At 37.0% G+C, this 21,707-nt stretch overlaps 1 protein-coding gene across 1 annotated transcript in view; it reads left to right on the top strand.

Annotated features, from left to right (window-relative positions):
* The window catches only part of LOC116469888 (fucose-1-phosphate guanylyltransferase), a 341,977-nt gene that overhangs the window by 147,265 nt on the left and 173,005 nt on the right, over positions 1-21,707 (top strand). Inside the window, exons 11-15 of the mRNA XM_032155579.2 lie at positions 16-120; positions 4,047-4,141; positions 4,766-4,915; positions 20,902-20,988; positions 21,553-21,609. Coding sequence (XP_032011470.1) covers positions 16-120; positions 4,047-4,141; positions 4,766-4,915; positions 20,902-20,988; positions 21,553-21,609 — 494 coding nt within the window. The remainder of the gene's footprint in view (positions 1-15; positions 121-4,046; positions 4,142-4,765; positions 4,916-20,901; positions 20,989-21,552; positions 21,610-21,707) is intronic.

The raw sequence follows: 21,707 nt of genomic DNA, 5'->3' as shown, positions 1-21,707 counted from the left end.
TTTCTTCAAATCTAGGGCATGCTACAATGGCAAATTTGAAGTTGCCAAGGAAATCATCCAAATATCAGGAACAGAAAGTCTGACTAAGGAAAACATCTTCAGTGAAACAGCTTTTCATAGGTAAAAATATTGAAGTGCAATAGCCACTAAACTTAGCTGACACTCTAAAGCACCTGAAGTTGTGTGTATAAAGCAAGAACAAATAGTGGCAGATGTTGCAATCAGAGAGCAATAGCAAAGGTAGGGCAGAGGACAAAGAGCCTGAGCTAGATGCATGGAAGAAAAGGTGGAGGCAGATGCTGCAGTCAGTACAACAGATGGGGCCGGAGCCAGATGCTGTGTTCCTGGCAGCAGCCACAAAGACAGGGACTGATGTTGCCAAGGCAACAGGCATATCAACATCTGTAAGCATATTGCTTCTATTCCTCTTCACTCCATGGAAAGCTGCCAAAAAGGGATGTGCCCATAATCCACCTCCAAGAAGAATCTCATTACCAGAATTCATCAGCATTAAATGTGACACTTTTCTCCTTTCCACTTAAACCTTACGTGAAAATGTGTCTACCTGTCTAAAACATCCGTCAGCCTGTAAAAGCCTAGTCAGGGTGGCCACTCAAATACCTAAGAAAGCATTAGCTCTTCTCTAGGAATTCATGAGAGCCCTTTACAGTGTGCTCTAGAAAAGCACACTGAAGGAACAGCTGGGATTAGAAACGTTGCAACCAAAATAAAAAGAGAGAAAAAGAAAAGATTACTAATAAGTCAGAGCTATAGTTTCGTAAAATGCCCAAAAGGAAGGCGGATGTTTCATAAAATCTAAGGCCTTCATTTTTAATGAGTAACTATTTTGCTAAAACACTAAAAGCATAGTGATTTATATTTAGTAGATCTTGAAAATTTGTCCATTGCCTACACATTACATATGTTTTCATTAGTTTGTAACCTCTAAAAATGTATTTGAGACTAATTTGTTGTTCACATCATGTTTTTGTATTGCACTGAGAAATAATAAAAATGAGGAGACTCTCTTTATTCTCACCAAACTAAAATTAAGCTTGTGCTTCTGCATCAGGCATCAGCCTGTCAAATTTCACATACATTTCCAGATTTTTCTTGTCAACCAAAGACTCAGTCAAAAAAAGGGTGAACAAACCACCATTTATGGAACAGTGACCATATGCCAGATGATTTGCATCCATTATCTCGTGTAATCCTTACAACATTTTATGAAGTTGGATTTATTATCTCTCTTTTACAGAAGAGAAAACTGAGGCTCAGAAAAACTAAGTAACTTGCCAAAGTTTCTTATGGATAGAAAATAATGTTGCAAATGCCTACCCAATTCTAAATTTTGTGCTTTTTACATTTCTTCATGTTCTAGTACCAAAATATTTTGTCTGTTTTCTACACACTCAGTAACAGAACAGATGCAAGAACTCCTTAGATCATACCTTCAGTCAAATGGATCAGTGGAATCTGTCCCTGCAGGGGACAGTTGGCAGAACTGATACGTACTGGTTGCTGGTATTCTTCTTCCCATTAGGTCATGCCTGTTACAGCTGACACCTCAGGCTAGTTTTCAAATCATTTTGCTACTTCATGCACTAAAATTGAAACCAACTGTAATCAGAGGGTGACTGTCACCTCCAAAAGATTGTTTGTATGAGAAGATTTGTGAAGTGAGTTGAAAGTATATACCCAATTGTTTTATTTTGTGTAAGCCTGTGGCTACTCAGATTAACAGATTAATGTTTTTGTTATATTCATTTTAAGCAAATATTTATAAAAGAAACTCCTTTTACATGAGGAATTCACTCTGAATATGAATTTTTCTATGTACATAGTATTTTGCACAGAGCAAGCACTCAGTACATTTCTGTTGTGGTTTTCATATGTATACAGACACATGTACAAATATATATGTATATATATGTACACATATACACATGTGTGCGTGTATATATGTGCATATATATGTGCATGTATATATATGTGTGTATACATGCACATATATATGCACATATATGTGCATATATTCAGAACTCATTTTCTGTAATTAGTTTCTTTGAAAAAGAGCAATGAATCAATATTAAATGTGTACTGTTATGGGTCGTATTTATAATGCAAATAGTTAATGATGATATGATACATTGCACTGAGATGGTAGTTTTTTTATTCCCTCAATAATTCAAGAAAAAGTTATTAAAGACCTACCTTGTATTGGTGCTACTGGGGACATTAAGATGACAGGATTCTTTCCGTCCTTAAAGGAGCCCTATTGTAAGGTATCAAAGTAAACAGAGGTGTATCCAGTACCATATTACAGTGTGATAAGCACTGTAAGATTGAAATTACAAAGAAGCAGAGGGGTCAGTAATGAATTCTGCCTTTGGTTCATTAGAATACTTCATATTCAGTTTAATTGGATGAAGAATGAATGGTATTTCATGAAAGAAAAATGACTTAGGCAAGCTGAGGCAAAGCCATCCCAGGAAGAGGAAATGCTAAGACCCAGTGACCTCCCTCTTTTTTCTAGAACCGAGTCCCTATGCCCTTCCTTTAGCCATTATTTAGTTGGGGCTTTTCCCAATGCTAGTTCCTTCCAGTCACTTATTACATACCTCATATCTCTTCATGATTTGAATGTAGAGTATTGTTAGTTAATAAGTGATAGCAAAAGCAGAGGTCTGAGGGAAACTACAGGAAAAGAACATTTATGAGAATTACTAATCAAAAAGTTAAATCCAGTAGTCATTACTAGGCATGCTAATTTCATACAAAAACTTTTTCTCAATGCATCTTAGCTTTCCCAATAAACAGTAGAAATCAGAATTTCAGATAAGTATTTCAACAAATCTATGTGCAAAATTTATCTATAAAAATCTTATTTCCTTGCATCTTGAAATTTATTAATTTTTCCACAAATACTTTCTCACACCTGGAAAGAGCTGATAATGAAAGGTCCTCTACAATTTGTAATGTGATTCTATAAGCATTAATTCACTTGAAATTTCAGCAACAATTTGGCAAATTGAGAAGGTATTGTCTATCATTGTTTCATAGATGGTAAAACTAAAACTCACAGAGATCAAAGAACTTGTCCAGGATCCTCTGGTTTGTGTGTGGCAGAATTCTGGATTTTGAGTCCACAACTAATGCTCCTTCAGTAAAATGAAAGCTTCGAGATCTTACCCTCTGGTCAAGGAAGTGTTTGGAGAGGCAGTAGATGGTTTTACCGGGAATCATTTCAGACTGTGGCCTGGATTTGACTAAAACTCTCAGAAGCCTCCTGAATTTCTAATTTGATTGTCCTGCAGAATAATTCCTAGGCCCTGCAGCTAAAAATGCAGGGAACTCTTATATCTTATCTCTTTTATGAAAAATAACTAATATCCCTGAAAACATTTGATAAAAAACACTGGAAATTTTATACAGCTCTTTTCTTAAAGGTCCAGATGTGAGAATCTTTAGGATTTTCTCACCATATAACTACATTTTTATTTAGCCTTTGTAGATGGTGCTTGTTTATTTTTCATCACCTCCTCCCTTCTCTGTTTCTTTGGCTCTCTTATATACGTATGTGCATCTAGAATGCCTGGCTTAATCAGGGCTGCATTTGTTTGTTAGGACTGCCATAAAGAAATACCACAGACTGGGTCGCTTAAGCAACAGAAATTTATCATCTCACAATTCTGGAGGCTAGAAGTCCAAGATCAAGGTGTCAACAGGTTTGGCTTCTCCTGCGGCCTCTTCCCTTGGCTTGCAGATGGCTGCCTTCTTGCTGTGTCTTCACATGGCTGCCTCTCTGTGTCACCTGTGTCTTAATCCCAGATTCTTCTTACAAGGATGTCATATTGAATTGGGGCCCACCCTAATGACCCCATTTTAAATTAAGTACCTCTTTAAAGACACAATCCCTAAATACAGTCTCATTGTCAGGTTATGGGGGTTATAACTTCAACATATGATTTTTCAAGGTGCGGGGGAGAGGGCACAATTTAGTCCATAACAAGGACCTTCTTTCTTGTTTTATGCTTTTTTTTCAGTGCTTGTACCTATGGCAAGAGCATTGACCTAGTCAAATTTCTTCTTGATCAGAATGTCATAAACATCAACCACCAAGGAAGGGATGGGCACACTGGTAAGACTGTGGTGAAAACATCACTAGTTCCAGATGCTTATCAATGATTAAGAATAATGGTATGCAAAGGGATGTGGGGGCATTGGGAGTGCTCAACTCCAGTGGGAAAGGGTATTTTATCAACTGACAGCATTTAGAATTGATAATGACTGATAATAATAAAAAGCAGACTGACTTTTTGGTCAATTTTATTATTGTGTTAAATTATTTGCAGTCAATGCATCCTCTTATGGCCAGCACTAGGGACAGACTGACCACACTGCTCTGCCCTTGATTTGGTGATCAAAAAAAAAAATAAATAAATAACCTGTGATGGGTCTTTGTTCTTTTACTTGTGTAAAGATGCTAACATTTGTTCTTGGTAATTACAGTGGATGTAGAAATACTATAATTGTACTGAGGAAAAGACAGTCTCTATAGAAGATTGAGTAAAATATAATACCCGTTTTGCTTAAAGTAATGTCTCGTTTGGTCAATAATAAAATTAGTTCTTTATCAAAGAAATCAATCCTTACTTTATACCTTTGGAAATAATGCTATTATGTGGTGATAAATGTCTTTTGAAAATTGGGGTGCAGCTTTTCTTTTTTCTCCTTTTGTTCTTTCAATTCTTTTCTATTACAGGATTACACTCTGCTTGCTACCACGGTCACATTCGCCTGGTTCAGTTCTTACTGGATAATGGAGCTGATATGAATCTAGTGGCTTGTGATCCCAGCAGGTCTAGTGGTGAAAAAGATGAGCAGACATGTTTGATGTGGGCTTATGAAAAAGGTATATTTTTAATCATCGTGTCTCTATAGTGATACATTGAACTGTGTGCATAGATTATGTCAGTGCATCAATAATTTCTTTGCTTGCGTGACTTGAACACTCTCATTTCTTCTGTAGATCTTACTTGAGTTTCTGGGGCCTTGGATCAAACAGTCCAATACACTGTAATCAGAGAAGGCAACTCCTAGGCTGCAGATGAGCCAAAGGCATTCTCAGTATTGGCACTTTGAAAAGGGAATAGTCGCATTTCTAAGTACCAGAGAAACCAAATTGTGATGGATAATGAGAATAGAGTGGGCTCAGAGGTAGTCTTTATCTCTTATATGAGGGAATTCTGATGTGGTTTCAAATTTATGAGAAAGAAGTAAGCACAAGGGGGGGAAAAAGAAATATTTGTCAGATCTACCCTGCTGACAATGCCTGTGCTAGAAAATATGAGGGAGCCAAGTGTAAACTTATTTGAATATAAACTTACTTGCTTAAGTATAAACTTATCTGAGCTCAGAGTGGTGAAAACTTGAGATATGGTATGAGAACAGCTGGGTTTAAATCAAGCTGTATTATTTGACCTTGTGCAAATTATTTAATATTTCTGAGCTCCATTTTCTTCATCTGAAAAATAAGGATTATAAATTCTACTTCATAAGATTGTAAAGATTAAATGAGATAATATATGAAAATTGCTTAGAACAGTGGCTGACACAAAATAAATACTAAGTAATTGCTATTTTAGTGTGATAGCAGTGGTACTACTAGCAGCTCAGAAATAAAGATGATAACAAATTCATCATTTCAAGGGAGAAGTAACTAAAGACATTCAGATGGTGAAAAGCATCTTTGTAATTGCTATTGAGGTATATTTGCCTCAGCAAGCTCTCCATATACACACACACTCCTAAGGAGTTTAGATTTTTAGATGTTATGAAAGAATATATATTGTCTTTGAAATTATAAGTTACAATTGAATACTATAAAAAATATGCCAGATTTTAAAGTCACATTTTAATTGTTATTTTAACTTTTGATGACTGCATTGTCTTTTTACGATATTAAAAATATGTAAAGAAACATAGTTACCTTTTTAGATACTCAAATGCTAAAAGATTGTACTGAAAATAGCAATTATTAAGCTGTAAGATTTCCTAGCCTACCAAGCTGATTTAAAAGGTTTCCTGACTAAAGTGGGATATGGGCCGGGCGCGGGGGCTCATGCCTATAATCCTAGCACTTAGAGACCAGCCTGGCCAACATGGTGAAACCCTGTCTCTACTAAAAATACAAAAATTAGCTGTTTGTGGTGGCGGATGCCTGTAATCTCAGCTACTCGGGAGGCTGACGCAGGAGAAATAGTTTGAACCCAGGAGGCAGAGGTTGCGGTGAACTGAGATCATGCCATTGCACTCTAGCCTGGCAACAGGGTGATACTGCATCTCAAAAATAAATAAATAAATAAAGTGGGATATGAGAGTCCATCAAAGAAAGGAGAAACGTAGTCTGATGGATGAAAATGTAGAGCTGTTGTAAGTATGCAGTAAGCGTATAGACAACAAGAAGGAAAAATGTGCAGGTCTGAAGACTGCTAGTAGAAAAATGATGTGGGAGTTACTTTAATAAAGACAAGTGAACAGACATAGAATATTAAGTAATGAGTTAGATATAGGCCTGCTGTGTTTTGGTGGGCTTATTTTGCTTTTTATTTGAATATTGTATAAATACAAACACATATACCCTTGCACATATTATAACCATATAGGTCAATGAATTTCACAAATTGAACTCACCCAGCACCCAAATGAAGAAACTGAACATAACAAGTCCCCTAAAAGCCCCATTGACATTCTCTTCCAATCACTCCCCTAAGGAGGTTACCACTGCCTTCTTGTGGCATAGTTGTTTTGCCACTTTCTGCACTTTATGTAAATGAAATGCTATGGTGCGTACTTCTTTGTGTCTGGCTTTCTTCATCCAACAATATGTGAGATTCATTCACATTGTTGCAGGCAGTTGTAGATTGTTCATTCTTATTGTTGTATAGTATAATGTTTTGTGACTATATCACAATTTTTTAATTCATTCTACTGTTCATGAGCATTTGGATAATTTTCAATTTGGGGCTATTCAGAGTACTGTGTTACGAACATTCATATATGTAGATATATGTCTTTCGTTGAATATATGGTTGCATTTCTATTAGACATAAAGGTGTTCTACTTTGTATTAAAAAGTCTAGGTAGCTCTATATCTAAATATCAGTTGGAAAATCTTAAATTTTCTGAAATCTCAGGTGGCCTTACTAAATTCTGTCTCCTCAACACATTGCATTTATTCAAGTGATTCTCAGGCAGTGTCTCTCAAGAAATGTGAACTTCAGTGTAAGACTGTTTACAAAGCATTAGTCTTCCGGAAGGCAGCTCAGAAATTGCTCCTGCAGCTATCTCTTCACAGGGGTTGGCTTTGTTTGTTTTTAGCTGATTGAGAGTGATAGTTGAAAACTGGCTTTACTTTTATTTTTTGTGGAATTCCATGCTTTTATGAAACAATGAATCATTGTGTAAGTTTCTAAGATTTCCTATGAAATGTCAACAAAGATCCTTTAGCTTAGAGGACTTACCCACTGGCCTCTGCAGCATATGCTGTATTTGTCACCATATTTGTTCAAACTAATGTGCCAGGCATCAGTGTTGCATTCCATTATTACTATGAATTTTAACAAATTGAATGTTGTTGCTCAGAAGACAGATGGATGTTTTGCATATGTTCTAGGGCAAAGCAAGTCAAATGACAAAATGAAATTGTTGCCATTTTTCTCTTCCTAAAAAAGTGTTGCATTGTTTTCATGTGTTCAGGGAGAATTGAAGTGGCCTTGTTAATATTGTCAGCAGTGCACCTGTCCCTGTATCCTTTAAAACAAGAAGTGCTTCCCTGTCTCCTTGGAAAGGGAATCACTATATTAATTGATATGGCATACTAAGGAGTTCCCTGAGCAATTTGGAGGTAAAGTTGAGGAAGGACTAAAACTCTACTTGATGTAAGAATGGCCCCATCATGGTTTACCATGTACCCTATCCTATCCCGGGAGAGATAAACAAGAAGGGAGCTTCACAATCAAGAGTGTCTATTTGAATAGGTGTACTTTTGGATACACCCAATTTAAATAGTTCATCCTAGTCTAATCTCTTAACAGAAAACTGTGGAGTCTTTCTCAGCAGCACCCGTCTCTATCTGAATGGCTCTAAGCCAAATTTTTTCACCTGACCCAAGCTAAATTTTAGCTGACCTTCTTTCTACTATTCTGATATGGCACATTGAAGTGTGATTTGGAGTTCTGGAAGAGTTATATATTCTGTTTTGGAAAACTTTCAGAAAAGGGTTTACTCAGTATGGTTCCCTGTGGAATCAGATATAAAGAATGCTTTCTATTTGCATAGCCCTTCTAACCTAAATGTATCAAAATCAATCTTGAAAATAATTTTCCTGGTGACCTTCATCCTACACAGTAGCCTCCTGTTTAAGTTTCAATATTTATCTGCCAGAGTGCTTAGAGCTCCAATTTTACAGTATTTAGAGTGTTTCCCCTCCCCATCTCCCCTCTTCTTTGTTTCTACTATTCCATCTGAAAGTGTAGCGATCGCTGTCTCACTCACTTGGATTTGTTCTGCCCTTTCCCTGTGGTACAAAGGACCTGTATGAATCAATTTAAATTGGTCAGAAGAAATAGTCAGCAGCCTGCTTATGTTCAAATCCTCTGCCCTAATCACCAGTATGGAAAACCCATTGAAAAGACCTACACATAATCTTACATCCATTGCATTAAAGATGAAACTGCCGAATTGAAAAGATCTCAGCCAATTAGAATTGAACACATAGCTCAATAGTGTGTCTGGCAGTTAGATTTGAAAAGGCTGCCTTTGACAAAGAAAAGCACTCCTTTATGTCAGGCTGTTTAGGGTCAGAAAATAACCCAAACTAGAAACAGAACTAAAAACTTCTTATTCCCTTCAGTACCGACACCAGTTAAAAGTAATATACAGAGGCTCCTATCACAATATATAATTACCCAGAATACAATATTTGTATACAGCAAAGGCACCTAATTCACCATGACAGGAAGCTGGAGGTGGAGAATTAGTGAGTGAGCAAAAACAATAAAAATCAAGGCTCTTGTACCATGATATATACTTTGTTCATTCCTTTTGACAAGTGTAGTATTGTGTGAATTATTTGTAGTAAATATACTACAGTGTATTCTCTGAAAGTAATGAAATCTTACAGTCCTGAGTTTCTACAGTTTTTAGATAGTAAAAAAAAAAATAACTGAGAGATGAGGGTGGGAGAGGAGTACAAGTAAGAAGAGATAGATTCATTAAATTATTTGATAAATTTTCACCAATGGATTACGAACTCCCAGGCTTTTTCTATATTGAATTCCTATGTATTTCAAGCTTAGTTACTTAGCTTAGTGATACTAGTTTAGTGTGCAAGAGTGGATTGGGGTAAGTAATCCATGCGTGAATTTTTGTTTTTCTATACTGGTTATCTTCTTACATGTTTAGCTGCTCTCTTTTAAAAAAATAAGTAAAATAATCTCAACTGTCATTAGAATGGAAAGAACCTTCATCATCGCAGGGAGATAACTCACAAAAATGTTTTTGAAATATAATAATGTAAGAATTCATATGCTTAAAATGGATAGTAAAAGAGAACTTATATTCATTGAGTATCTTTTACATATGCATATATATGTATATATAATTTCCTATTTCTCCACATCCTCTCCAGCACCTGTTGTTTTCTGACTTTTTAATGATGGCCATTCTAACTGGTGTGAGATGGTGTCTCACTGTGGTTTTGATTTGCATTTCTCTGATGGCCGGTGATGATGAGCATTTTTTCAAGTGTGTTTTGGCTGCATAAATGTCTTCTTTTGAGAAGTGTCTGTTCATGTCCTTTGCCCACTTTTTGATGGGGTTGTTTGTTTTTTTCTTGTAAATTTGTTTGAGTTCATTGTAGATTCTGGATATTAGCCCTTTGTCAGATGAGTAGGTTGCAAAAATTTTCTCCCATTCTGTAGGTTGCCTATTCAGTCTGATGGTAGTTTCTTTTGCTGTGCAGAAGCTCTTTAGTTTAATTAGATCCCATTTGTCAATTTTGGCTTTTGTTTCCATTGCTTTTGGTGTTTTAGACATGAAGTCCTTGCCCATGCCCTGAATGGTATTGCCTAGGTTTTCTTGTAGGATTTTAATGGTTTTAGGTCTAACATATAAAAGTCTTTAATCCATCTTGAATTAATTTTTGTATAAGGTGTAAGGAAGGGATCCAGTTTCAGCTTTCTACATATGGCTAGCCAGTTTTCCCAGCACCGTTTATTAAATAGGGAATCCTTTCCCCATTGCTTGTTTTTGTCAGGTTTGTCAAAGATCAGATAGTTGTAGATATTCAGCATTATTTCTGATGGCTCTGTTCTGTTCCATTGATCTATGTCTCTGTTGTGGTACCAGTACCATGCTGTTTTGGTTACTGTAGCCCTGCAGTATAGTTTGAAGTCAGGAAGCGTGATGCCTCCAGCTTTGTTCTTTTCGCTTAGGATTGACTTGGCGATGTGGGCTCTTTTTTGGTTCCATATGAACTTTAAAGTAGTTTTTTCCAATTCTGTGAAGAAAGTCATTGGTAGCTTGATGGGGATGGCACTGAATCTATAAATTACTTTGGGCAGTATGGCCATTTTCACGATAATGATTCTTCCAACCCATGAGCATGGAATGGCCTTCCATTTGTTTGTATCCTCTTTTATTTCATTGAGCAGTGGTTTGTAGTTCTCCTTGAAGAGGTCCTTCACATCCCTTGTAAGTTGGATTCCTAGGTATTTTATTCTCTTTGAAGCAATTGTGAATGGGAGTTCACTCATGATTTGGCTCTCTGTCTGTGATTGGTGTACAAGAATGCTTGTGATTTTTGTACATTGATTTTGTATCCTGCGACTTTGCTGAAGTTGCTAATCAGCTTAAGGAGATTTTGGGCTGAGACAATGGGGTTTTCTAGATATACAATCATGTCATCTGCAAACAGGGACAATTTGACTTCTTCTTTTCCTAATTGAATACCCTTTATTTCCTTCTCCTGCTTGATTGCCCTGGCCAGAACTTCCAGCACTATGTTGAATAGGAGTGGTGACAGAGGGCATCCCTGTCTTGTGCCAGTTTTCAAAGGGAATGCTTCCAGTTTTTGCCCATTCAGTATGATATTGGCTGTGGGTTTGTTATAGATAGCTCTTATTATTTTGAGATACGTCCCATCGATACCTAATTTATTGAGAGTTTTTAGCATGAAGGGTTGTTGAATTTTGTCAAAGGCCTTTTCTGCATCTATTGAGATAATCATGTGATTTTTGTCTTTGGTTCTGTTTATATGCTGGATTACATTTATTGATTTGCGTATGTTGAACCAGCCTTGCATCCCAGGATGAAGCCCACTTGATCATGGTGTATAAGCTTTTTGATGTGCTGCTGGATTCGGTTTGCTGGTATTTTACTGAGGTTTTTTGCATCAATGTTCATCAAGGATATTGGTCTGAAATTCTCTTTTTTGGTTATGTCTCTGCCAGGCTTTGGTATTAGGACGATGCTGGCCTCATAAAATGTGTTAGGGAGGATTCCCTCTTTTTCTATCGATTGGAATAGTTTCAGAAGGAATGGTACCAGTTCCTCCTTGTACCTCTGGTAGAATTCAGCTGTGAATCCATCAGGTCCTGGACTCTTTTTGGTTGGTAAGCTATTGATTATTGCCACAATTTCAGAGCCTGTTATTGGTTTATTCAGAGATTCAACTTCTTCCTGGTTTATTCTTGGGAGGGTGTATTTGTTGAGGAATTTATCCATTTCTTCTAGATTTTCTAGTTTATTTGCATAGAGGTGTTTGCAGTATTCTCTGATGGTAGATTGTATTTCTGTGGGATCGGTGGTGATATCCCCTTTTTCATTTTTATTGCATCTATTTCATTCTTCTCTCTTTTCTTCTTTATTAGTCTTGCTAGCAGTCTATCAATTTTGTTGATCTTTTCAAAAAAGCAGCTCCTGGATTCATTAATTTTTTGAAGGGTTTTTTGTGTCTCTATTTCCTTCAGTTCTGCTCTGATTTTAGTTATTTCTAGCCTTCTGCTAGCTTTTGAATGTGTTTGCTCTTGCTTTTCTAGTTCTTTTAATTGTGATGTTAGGGTGTCAATTTTGGATCTTTCCTGCTTTCTCTTGTGGGCATTTAGTGCTATAAATTTCCCTCTACACACTGCTTTGGATGTGTCTCAGAGATTCTGGTATGTTATGTCTTTGTTCTCGTTGGTTTCAAAGAACATCTTTATTTCTGCCTTCATTTCATTATGTACCCAATAGTCATTCAGGAGCAGGTTGTTCAGTTTCCATGTAGTTGAGCGGGTTTGAGTGAGTTTCTTAATCCTGAGTTCTAGTTTGATTGCACTGTGATCTGAGAGACAGTTTGTTATAATTTCTGTTCTTTTACATTTGCTGAGGAGAGCTGATTAGGTACACCAATCAGACGTAGGTTTGGTCTTTTCACATAGTCCCAAATTTCTGACGGAGAATGACTTTGACGAGTTGAGAGAAGAAGGCTTCAGACGATCAAACTACTCCGAGCTACAGGAGGAAATTCAAAACAATAGCAAAGAAGTTATATGTATATATAATTTAATCAAAATAACCCTTTAAATTGTTATTATCTTTGTTTTATAGATAAAAGATTAAGACTTAGGGCTGTTAAGTCACACTTGCCCAACCCATGCAGTTGTTGAGTAGAGAGGCAGTACCAAATAGGGGGTCTGTCTTATTGAAGAATTCAAGCTCTTACCAACACACTGTAAAATTAGATCTAAGCCAAAACTCCATCCTTTTTATTTAATGACATTGGGCAAGTTCTTTAACCTCTTTCAGCATTTACCCTCAAATTCAAAATGAGGATATTAATAACCACTTTACAGAATTCTGATGAGGTTTAAGGATAAGATTTAAGTGCTTGGCACATAACAGAGTCTCAATAATAATGGCGGTGGCTATTGTTGGTAAGTGCAGAGCAGAGATTCAATTGAATCCACGTAACTCCCAAATTTCATGGTCTTTCCTAATTTATAACATTTACAGTTAGAAATTATGATATATTAGGATAATAGGCATCCGCTATAAACCCTCTAGTGAAGAGCTTATATTCCTGCCAAACGCCTCCGGACAATCCCTGCATATATAAAAGTGTGTGTTGTTTTGTTATATTGGTATTTCTTATTTGTGGCTCAAGTTATACCATTAATTTTAAGCCTCAGAACTGAAGCAAAATAAAGGAGATTTTGAAAATAACTAATCAAAATATTATGAAAGTAATCCAAAGACATTATTCTAATGTGCATAGTTGCATGCAAATATATAAAACAATATTTTAAAACTATAGCACAAATTTGTAAGCCTCTTTCCTACAGCAGGGTTTTTCTCCACAGTCAAGGAGGAATGTCAAAGAATTTGTGATCATATTTTCAAACCACCACACCAACTGACTGCTTGATTTCTTTGCTTGGATATCTGAGGACCCTGCAAAACTCAACAAGTCCAAAATTGAACTTAACATTTTTTTTTGTCCTCATAATTCTGTTTCTTCTACTATGTATCCTTTATTCAATCAGCCATTTAATGGTATTACCATCCACTTTGTCACTTAGGTCAGAAATCTTGAATGATGCTTGATTACTTTTTCCTCCTCAACTTCTTCTCCCACCACACATCCTATCGATTCAATCAAAAAGTCTTCTTTATTTTGCTTAATAAGTACATTTTTAATCCATCCTTTTTTCTTTTTTTTACTATCACTATTTTAATTCAGATCCTCATAATACTTCTTCTAATCCATTTTAATAACCTCATAACTGCCCTTTTTGGTCCTCAGCATTTTAAAATTTTCCAACTGTAGACTAAGAGATATATTCAAGGTGCAAATAAGGCCATATTATTCCCCAGTCTAAAACCTTTCTCTGATATACTATCACCCATAAGAAAAAGTCTCAGCTTGATACCTTAACATACAGAGACTTTATTGTCTTGTGTACTTCTTGCCTCTCGAACCTCATATCCTCTTACTCCTGTTACATGGGCAACCCCACATGCCAAAACCATCATCATATTCACTAGATCACCAACATTCACTCAGTGTTCACTGTCTGCCATGCATGTTCTAAATACTTCACATATATTAATTCATCAAATCCACATAATAACCCTGTGAGGCAGTGTCAATTCACATAATAGGAATAGTATAAAACTGCTCATTCATCTTTACACATATCATTTTATTTCATGTTTCCAAGACTTTTATCATGGCAGTCCAATCTGCCTTTATATCCTCTCTGTCCTCTCCATGTCACCCCATTCTTTAAATTTCTGATTGCCACTTGGTCTTCAAGACTTAGTTTATGGAAGTCTCCTAGTCTTATTGAATGTTTCTAGAAAGTCTTCCCTGACATTCCAGCCTAGCACACACATCCTTTCTTTATATTTTATTTTTTTATGTGCACATCTCTTTCTCTGTGTTTACCACTTTATACTGAAACACTCTCTCCTCTTACCAAATTATAAACTTCTTGAGAGAAAGCATTTGGACCATTAATTCATTGTCTTCCAAAAATTTGAATTCAGTGGATGACTCCTAATAGATATTCAATACATGCTTGTGGAAATCAGTAAGAGAGACAGGAGGAAAATATTTTAGACATAACATTCTTTTCCATGTTCTACTACACGGCATCTGGTGAGTTGATATTCTAAGAAATACTAACTACCACTTTTCTGTTGTCTCTGTAACTATTTCTGTAAATATCATAGGTTCCTTATTAACTGCACAGTCCTAATATTCAAATAAACAGGTAAAATATTTTAAAGTCTGTTCTAAAGCTCCTCTTTCCATGCATTGGAACTGCAAAAATTTTCTTCTGGTTGGAATGCTTTTCTCCTACCTTTTTGCTTAATCAGTTTGTCCTCATCTTTCAAGTTGAGCTTGAAAGACAGTCTCAACTATCCTGACTCTTCAAGACTGTTGTAAGATTCACCATTATACACATTCACATCATGTACCTTTTCTTCCTAGAGCTTGGCTAAATAAAATTTGAGTGAAATTATATTTATATAATTTTTTCCACTAGACAGCATTGAATATAAAAATAAATAATATTTCTATTTCAACCCTCTCTCTCATACCTAGTACCATTCATTCAGTCAGCAAAAATGTATTGCCAACCTAATGTGTGATAGACACTGTGCTAGGAACTAAGCTCCAGTGCTAGGAACAGTAAAACAGATAATACCTCCCTGATCTTAGGAAGTTTGCATTGTTAACTTGAAGACACAGGCTGCAAGCAAGAAAGCAGATAGAAAATATGGGTTAACAATAAGTGCTATGAATAAAATAAAAAGGAAATGCAATGGTGAACACAAAATTCAAGGATACTATCTAAAATTGAGTAATCATGGAAGGGGAAGGTCTCTCTGGGAAGGTGTTGTTGGAACTGGCCCCTCATAGGTGCACAATGAATATTTGAGGAAGAAAAGGAAAGAGAAAGGAAAGCAGAATGAGAAAAGGAGAAAAAGGAAGGATAGCTAAATAATTTAGTTTGGATATAAAAATATCTTGGCAAAAGCATTCTTCATGCCTGTGGATTCTTCTCTTAAGGTAAAGGACCAGTGACATCCTTACTGGGGCCTGCTGATTAAGGAACAAGAATAATGGGTCAAAGGGGATGTGAGTTCCCTCTCTGTGATATAAAATTAGGACATCTTTCATATTTAAGTGATGAGAAGATGTAGCAAGTCAGAAATTTTTGTCGCCTCTGATCTAATAATGAACAGTGCATGGGACCAGGGTGGTCAGGAGGAAGATGAGCCATTGAAGGGCAATTGTCCAAAGCCACCCTCTGATTCCACTTTTCAATGCTTCTGGAAAGCGAGTTTTTAACATAATGGGAAGGGGATATATTAAAATATTGAACAAAGCCTAATATTTATCATTACTGTGAAAGTTTCATTATTTGGGCCAGGTATAAAGCAAGGCCTAGGCTGTTCCTTTGATGACCTGGGCATGTGAGACATGAGGTCAATGAGATTTCCTTCTGTAACTGAGACTAAATCACCATGTTCTCTACACAGCCGTGAACCCAAAGGGTCTTTGAGTCACCACATCATGGAGATCTTAGTACTGGTGTCATTTACCACTAATATCCAGATCTAGTTCTTAAAATATTATCATAGCAAGAGATTAGAATCAGTTTTCATTGTTTTTAAGTTAAAATTGTGGGGGACAGAGAGACGACCTTATAGGGAGATAAATTGTACTTCCCTTCTTAAATAATTATTAAGCATCTTTTGTATATATGACCATGATGTAGATATTAAACTGTCTTTGTAACAGTCTCTTGGATTGACTTGTCATCTTAAACAAAACCTAGGTTTTAAAATAACTAGTAAGAAAGTTGAAAGCAAAGAGGATTTAAGAGGGGGAGGAATTACACCAAATATAAGAAGTAAAGGAACACAAGTAGACAAATTAAAGGGAAAGCACTGAATTTGGGGAATACACACAGGACTGAAAGAGTGAGGAGCAGGTAATGAAAGAGATTTCAAGCTGGGAGAAGAATCCCATTTGCCAAAACCCTCAGGTGCTCCAGTGAATAATCCTCTAAAAGTGCAGATCATCATTAGAGCTGCATTAGGCTAATAACGTAGCAACCTTCTATTTTGGTAAAATGCTTGGGTGTAGATAGTAAATTCTTAAATATAGGAAAACATTTTATTTAATTAGTGGAAGTTTGATTATCTCTGGAGGTATTCCATTAGTGTGCCTTGGTTATCTGGGTGTATCCGTTATCAGGAGTTTGGCTTAACAAGTCCATTTAGTGAGCTCCATTAAGGTTTATTTTTCTGCTTAACTCCTTGTGGCCAAGCGTCCGGGAGCTGGGCTTTAGTGGGTTTCGGGTTTCTTTGCATGTACTTTAGTGGCTTGTCAGATCAGTTCTAGTCATGGAAAATTTCCCATACGTGGGTGCCTTAGCCCACAGTTAGCAGGAGGTGGGAAATCAGGCGGAGATGCCTTCTAGAGCTGAGGGGGCCTCTTGGCATTTCCCTGGCAGCCTCATGCTTATCATCAGCCAGAACCCAGGCACTCATTAGGTTCTTGATGAAAAGCATTCCAAAGAAAATGCCAGCAAATTGTGCCACTGTGCTGGCAGGAAATGAAAACTGCTCAGAGCAAGTGGAGCCAAGAGAGCTGTTGAAATGAAAGGTAACATCAAGGGTGTGATCACTAACTCACACAGGCGCTCAGGATTCAGGATGCAACTTTCTGCTTCACTGGGAAAAGCATGAGGCCCTCTCGTGTGTCAGCCGATGTCAATTCTATATAGGGGCTGAGATAGACTGGAAGGTGGGCTCTGTGAATTAAGCTTTGTTGTGCTTGGGTAAACGCTAGGGGTTTGGGTTGTTTTTATTCCCCCAAGAAGTCTCTCCTAGGAAAAACAAAAATAAGAAAAAGTTTTTGTTTTTGTGTTTTTCCTGGGCCCAAACAATTGAAGACCAAATAAAGTAAAAGGAAGATTCCAAAAGCACTATAGGTCCTATTAATGTGGGATCAGACAGTGTGAAGGGAGGAAAAAAAAAAAAATAACCTTAGAATCTGTGAATCTAGCAAGGAACAGATGAGGGGTATTATTATTATTACTATTTTAGAGACAGGGTCTCACCCAGGTCTAGCCCAGGCTAGAGTGCAATGGTGTGATCATAGCTCACTACAATCTTGAACTCCTGGGTTCAAGTGATTCTCCCACCTCAGGCTCCCCAGTAGCTGGGACTTCGGGCAGATGCTACCATGCCCCACTAATTAAAAAAATTTTTTTTTTTAGAAATAGGGGTCATGCTATGTTGCCCAGCCTGGTCTTCAACTCCTGGCCTCAAACAATCCCCCAACCTCAGCCCACGAAACACTGGGGTGTGAGTCAAGTCACTCAGCCAAATTTTAATTCCAAAGGAATTTTTGGTCTTTAGTACTACTTTTATCCTGAGGTTAAAATGGCCACCAAAGCAAGAAAAGAAAATGCTCAACAGCAGGCAGCCACAACACAGAAGCAAGGACAGGCACACTGAAATCTTCATGAAACTGGATGTGGTAGGTAGAGTAATGCCCCCTCAAAGATGTTCAGTTCCTGTTCACTGGAACTGTAAGTAGGCTGCCTTACATGGGGAAGAATCAAGGAGGTAGAGTAATGCCCCCCGCCACCCCCAAAGATGTTCAGGTCCTGTTTGCTGGAACTGTAAGTAGGCTGCCTTACATGGGGAAGAATCAAGGTTGTTATTTAGCTGACTTTAAGAGATAGATTGTCCCGGATTATCCCAGTGGGCTCATTGCAATATGGAAGGGAGGGGTAGAAGCAGAGGTCAGAGCAATATGATATGAGGACTAAACCAACCATTGCTGGCTTTGAAGCTATAGGAAAGGGGCCACAAGCCAAGGAATGTGGGTGGCCTCTAGAACTTGGAAAAGTTAAGGAAACCGATTATCTCCTAAGGCCTCTAGAAAGAAATGCAGTCCTGCTAACACCTTGATTTCAGCTCAGAGAAAACCATGTTGGACTTTTGACTTCCAGAATTATATGATAATAAATTTGTATTGCTCAAGTCACTATGTTTGTCATAACTAGCAATAGCAGCAATAGAAAATGAATACACTGGTATTTAGAATATTCATCTGAAATTCCAAAAAGGAATTTCCAAGTTCACCTACAATTCTTGGGGCAAAAAGTAAAGTGAAAAAGCAGTGACAAGACCCAAAAGGCACATTGATGTGTTAGAACTGTAAGGCATATTACATACATCATCTTAGTTAATCTTTACAACAATCTTACAAGGGTGAATTATCGTTTCTAACCTGTAGATGAGGATCTTTTTAAAAAGTAAAACAAATCATATCCTTTAATTAAAATGCTTCAGTGGCTCCCCATCTCGCCTACACCACACGAAAATCTCATCTCCTTATCCTCACCTGTAAAGCTCTACATCAGTTGTAGTCAAAGTGCAGATTGCTGATGAGCATCACCTGGGACCTTGTTAGAAACGCAACACTCAGCCTCTACTACAGACTTTTTCAATTGTGATCTATTGGGACAGGGCTGGGGAATCTGTTTGAACTTGCACTTCAAGTGATTCTTGTACATAGTAAAAAGTTTGAGAAGCATGAGTCCACGTGAAGTACACTTGCCTACCTCTCCAACCAAATCTGATACCACTCTCATCCTTGCTTGTGAAGCCACACTGGCCTTTTCTCATTCTCTAAACATGGTATGTTTGCTCCTATCTTGGGACTACTGCATTATCTATTCTCTCTGCCTATTAGGTGCTTCCCCTAGAAACTTGTTTGTTGGCTAATGTCCTTAATGTCTTAAGGTTTCCCTGATCATGAGCTCACTACGGTCCAAAGAAAGAATGCCAGTGGGACTGCCCCCCATGTCATTTCATTATAACTTATGCCTATGATTTGAGAAAATTAGAGATCCACCAGTCATGAATAGAAAGCTGGAGATGATAAGAAAATGGACACTAGTTATGTAGACTTAAGTTGTGCTACCAGTTTTAGCAATTGTAATCACAATGCTTTTTTTTTTTTTTTCCTTTTTTTTTTTTCCTCGAAGAATCTTAGCCTTGTTACCTTTGGAAAAGCTTTTCGTGCTTGTAAATACCATGATTTTTCCACCTTATGATCTTGAATGCAATATTCATTTAAAGTTTTTGGGGAAGGGAAGATTTGAAAGGCAATCAAATCTCAGCATCTCTACATAAGCTAGGTGTATGCTTAACCCATGTTAACTACAGATCCTTTGTGACAGATAAGTATTTATGCTTTTTCAATTCCTTAAGTTTGCCAGTTTTACAATGAGCTCTGTTGTATTTCACAAATCCTATGGCAACATCTTTAAGGTTGGCTGTTTTTCTCTCTTGTAAATTAGCTCCATAGATTATTTTTATAGTGAATGCATTAAAATAGTATTGAAGTTTAATTTTATTGAAAAACATTGCATTACTCAGAGGATCATTTGGCGTTTTTTATCCTTCACAATCATAAGCCCCTAGTGTAACTAGTAAACACTAGATTGGTGGTGGTGTTATAATAGAAAAGGATTTCTCATATAGCACTCCAGGGTGGGCATTTCTGGTCAGTGGATGGCTTTCTTCCAACCCTCAGAGCTTCAGAGCCTTCTGCATCTAGCCAGCAAATGGGAAGAGTAGAGAAGGCTCCCCTGTTTCTTAAGGCACACACCTGGAAGTTACTTCACTTTTGCTCATATTCCCTTCATGAAAATATGTCACAAGGCCACAGTTGGATGCAAGGTACGTAGGAAAATGTCACTGGGTGGGCAGCCATTCCCAGTGATAAAATCACCCTGTGAAAGAGGAGTACAAATATTGGCAGGCAGCCGGCTGTCTCTAAAAACCTATGTAAATTGTCTTAGTGCTGCATAATACTGCACTACTGAATCAAATGTACTGCTCAGTCACAGCAAATACATCTCTCTTTCCTGATTACTGTATGTACTTTTTGCCCTTTTAATAGTGCCCTCATTATATACTCCCATAGTATTTAGTATTGCCTTATTTAGAAATCCTCATCATTTTTCTGATTATTTGTTCAACTACATTGTAAGCTTCTCAAGGGTAAGACCATAATCACTTCGTTCACTGCATCACCAGTACCCATTCCCAGTAGAGTGCCTGACATAGTGCTTCGCATATGGTAGTCTTAAGAAATTATTTTGAACCAAAGAATGAATGAACTAAATTTCTATTGCAATACATTACCTCTTATGATTTGTCCTATGTTGTAAGCTACTTCCAATAATTTTTGGATTTGAGAGTAGACTGAATAACTTAAACAAAACTTAGGACTCTTTGTATCTTTTCATAAAGGGCATGATGCCATTGTCACACTCCTGAAGCATTATAAGAGACCGCAAGATGAATTGCCCTGTAATGAATATTCTCAGCCTGGAGGAGGTACCCCTTTTCTTATTCAGTTTTCATTGTTGTATAATATACTGTGACTAAAGGTAAACCTGTGTTTCTGTTACTATCATTCTTTCTGGGGCTAGGGAGGAGGGCATAGCCTATGTCAGATTAGATTTATTTTAAGTAACCTTATGTCTGGGAGAGGCTGAACATAAAGAAGCCTCCATTTCAGCTATTTTCTAACTCACCAATCTGCAGCTCCTCTAAGTTTAACATTTCCCAGACTGGATGTTTATGAGGCTTGTGCATGACTAGGAAGGCCTGGATAAGCTGAGAGCAGTCGTTTTCCATTTCAGTAATCTATTACTGAATACTCATATCCAGACACAAATTAAATCTGCTAGAGCCTGCTACAACTTGGGTTTTCTAAAAAATCTTTTTATGCACTTTCTAAATAAACACTTGCAGTACAATTTCAGTATCCAGAGAAAGATTTGGGCCTGAAGGGATAGTTTTACTTCGTTTCGTCACCTGCTTATTTTTATAATGTTGAACTTTTATGTAAAAAAAAAGATTGCTACTTTCAACTCTATTATATAATTTAATTTCTAGATGGCTCCTATGTATCTGTTCCATCACCCTTGGGGAAGATTAAAAGTATGACAAAAGGTACTTATAATCTGGGACAATTGTTATATTTGATTACTAAGGATAACTATTGCTTCAAATGTAACTTTCAATTTTGTTTTACATATTACAAATGATGA

Source organism: Hylobates moloch, unplaced genomic scaffold (assembly GCF_009828535.3).
Source record: "Hylobates moloch isolate HMO894 unplaced genomic scaffold, HMol_V3 SCAFFOLD_5, whole genome shotgun sequence".
NCBI lineage: Eukaryota > Metazoa > Chordata > Mammalia > Primates > Hylobatidae > Hylobates > Hylobates moloch.
The sequence above is the reverse complement of the archived record's forward strand: the minus strand, read 5'-3'. Positions and strand labels throughout refer to the sequence as shown.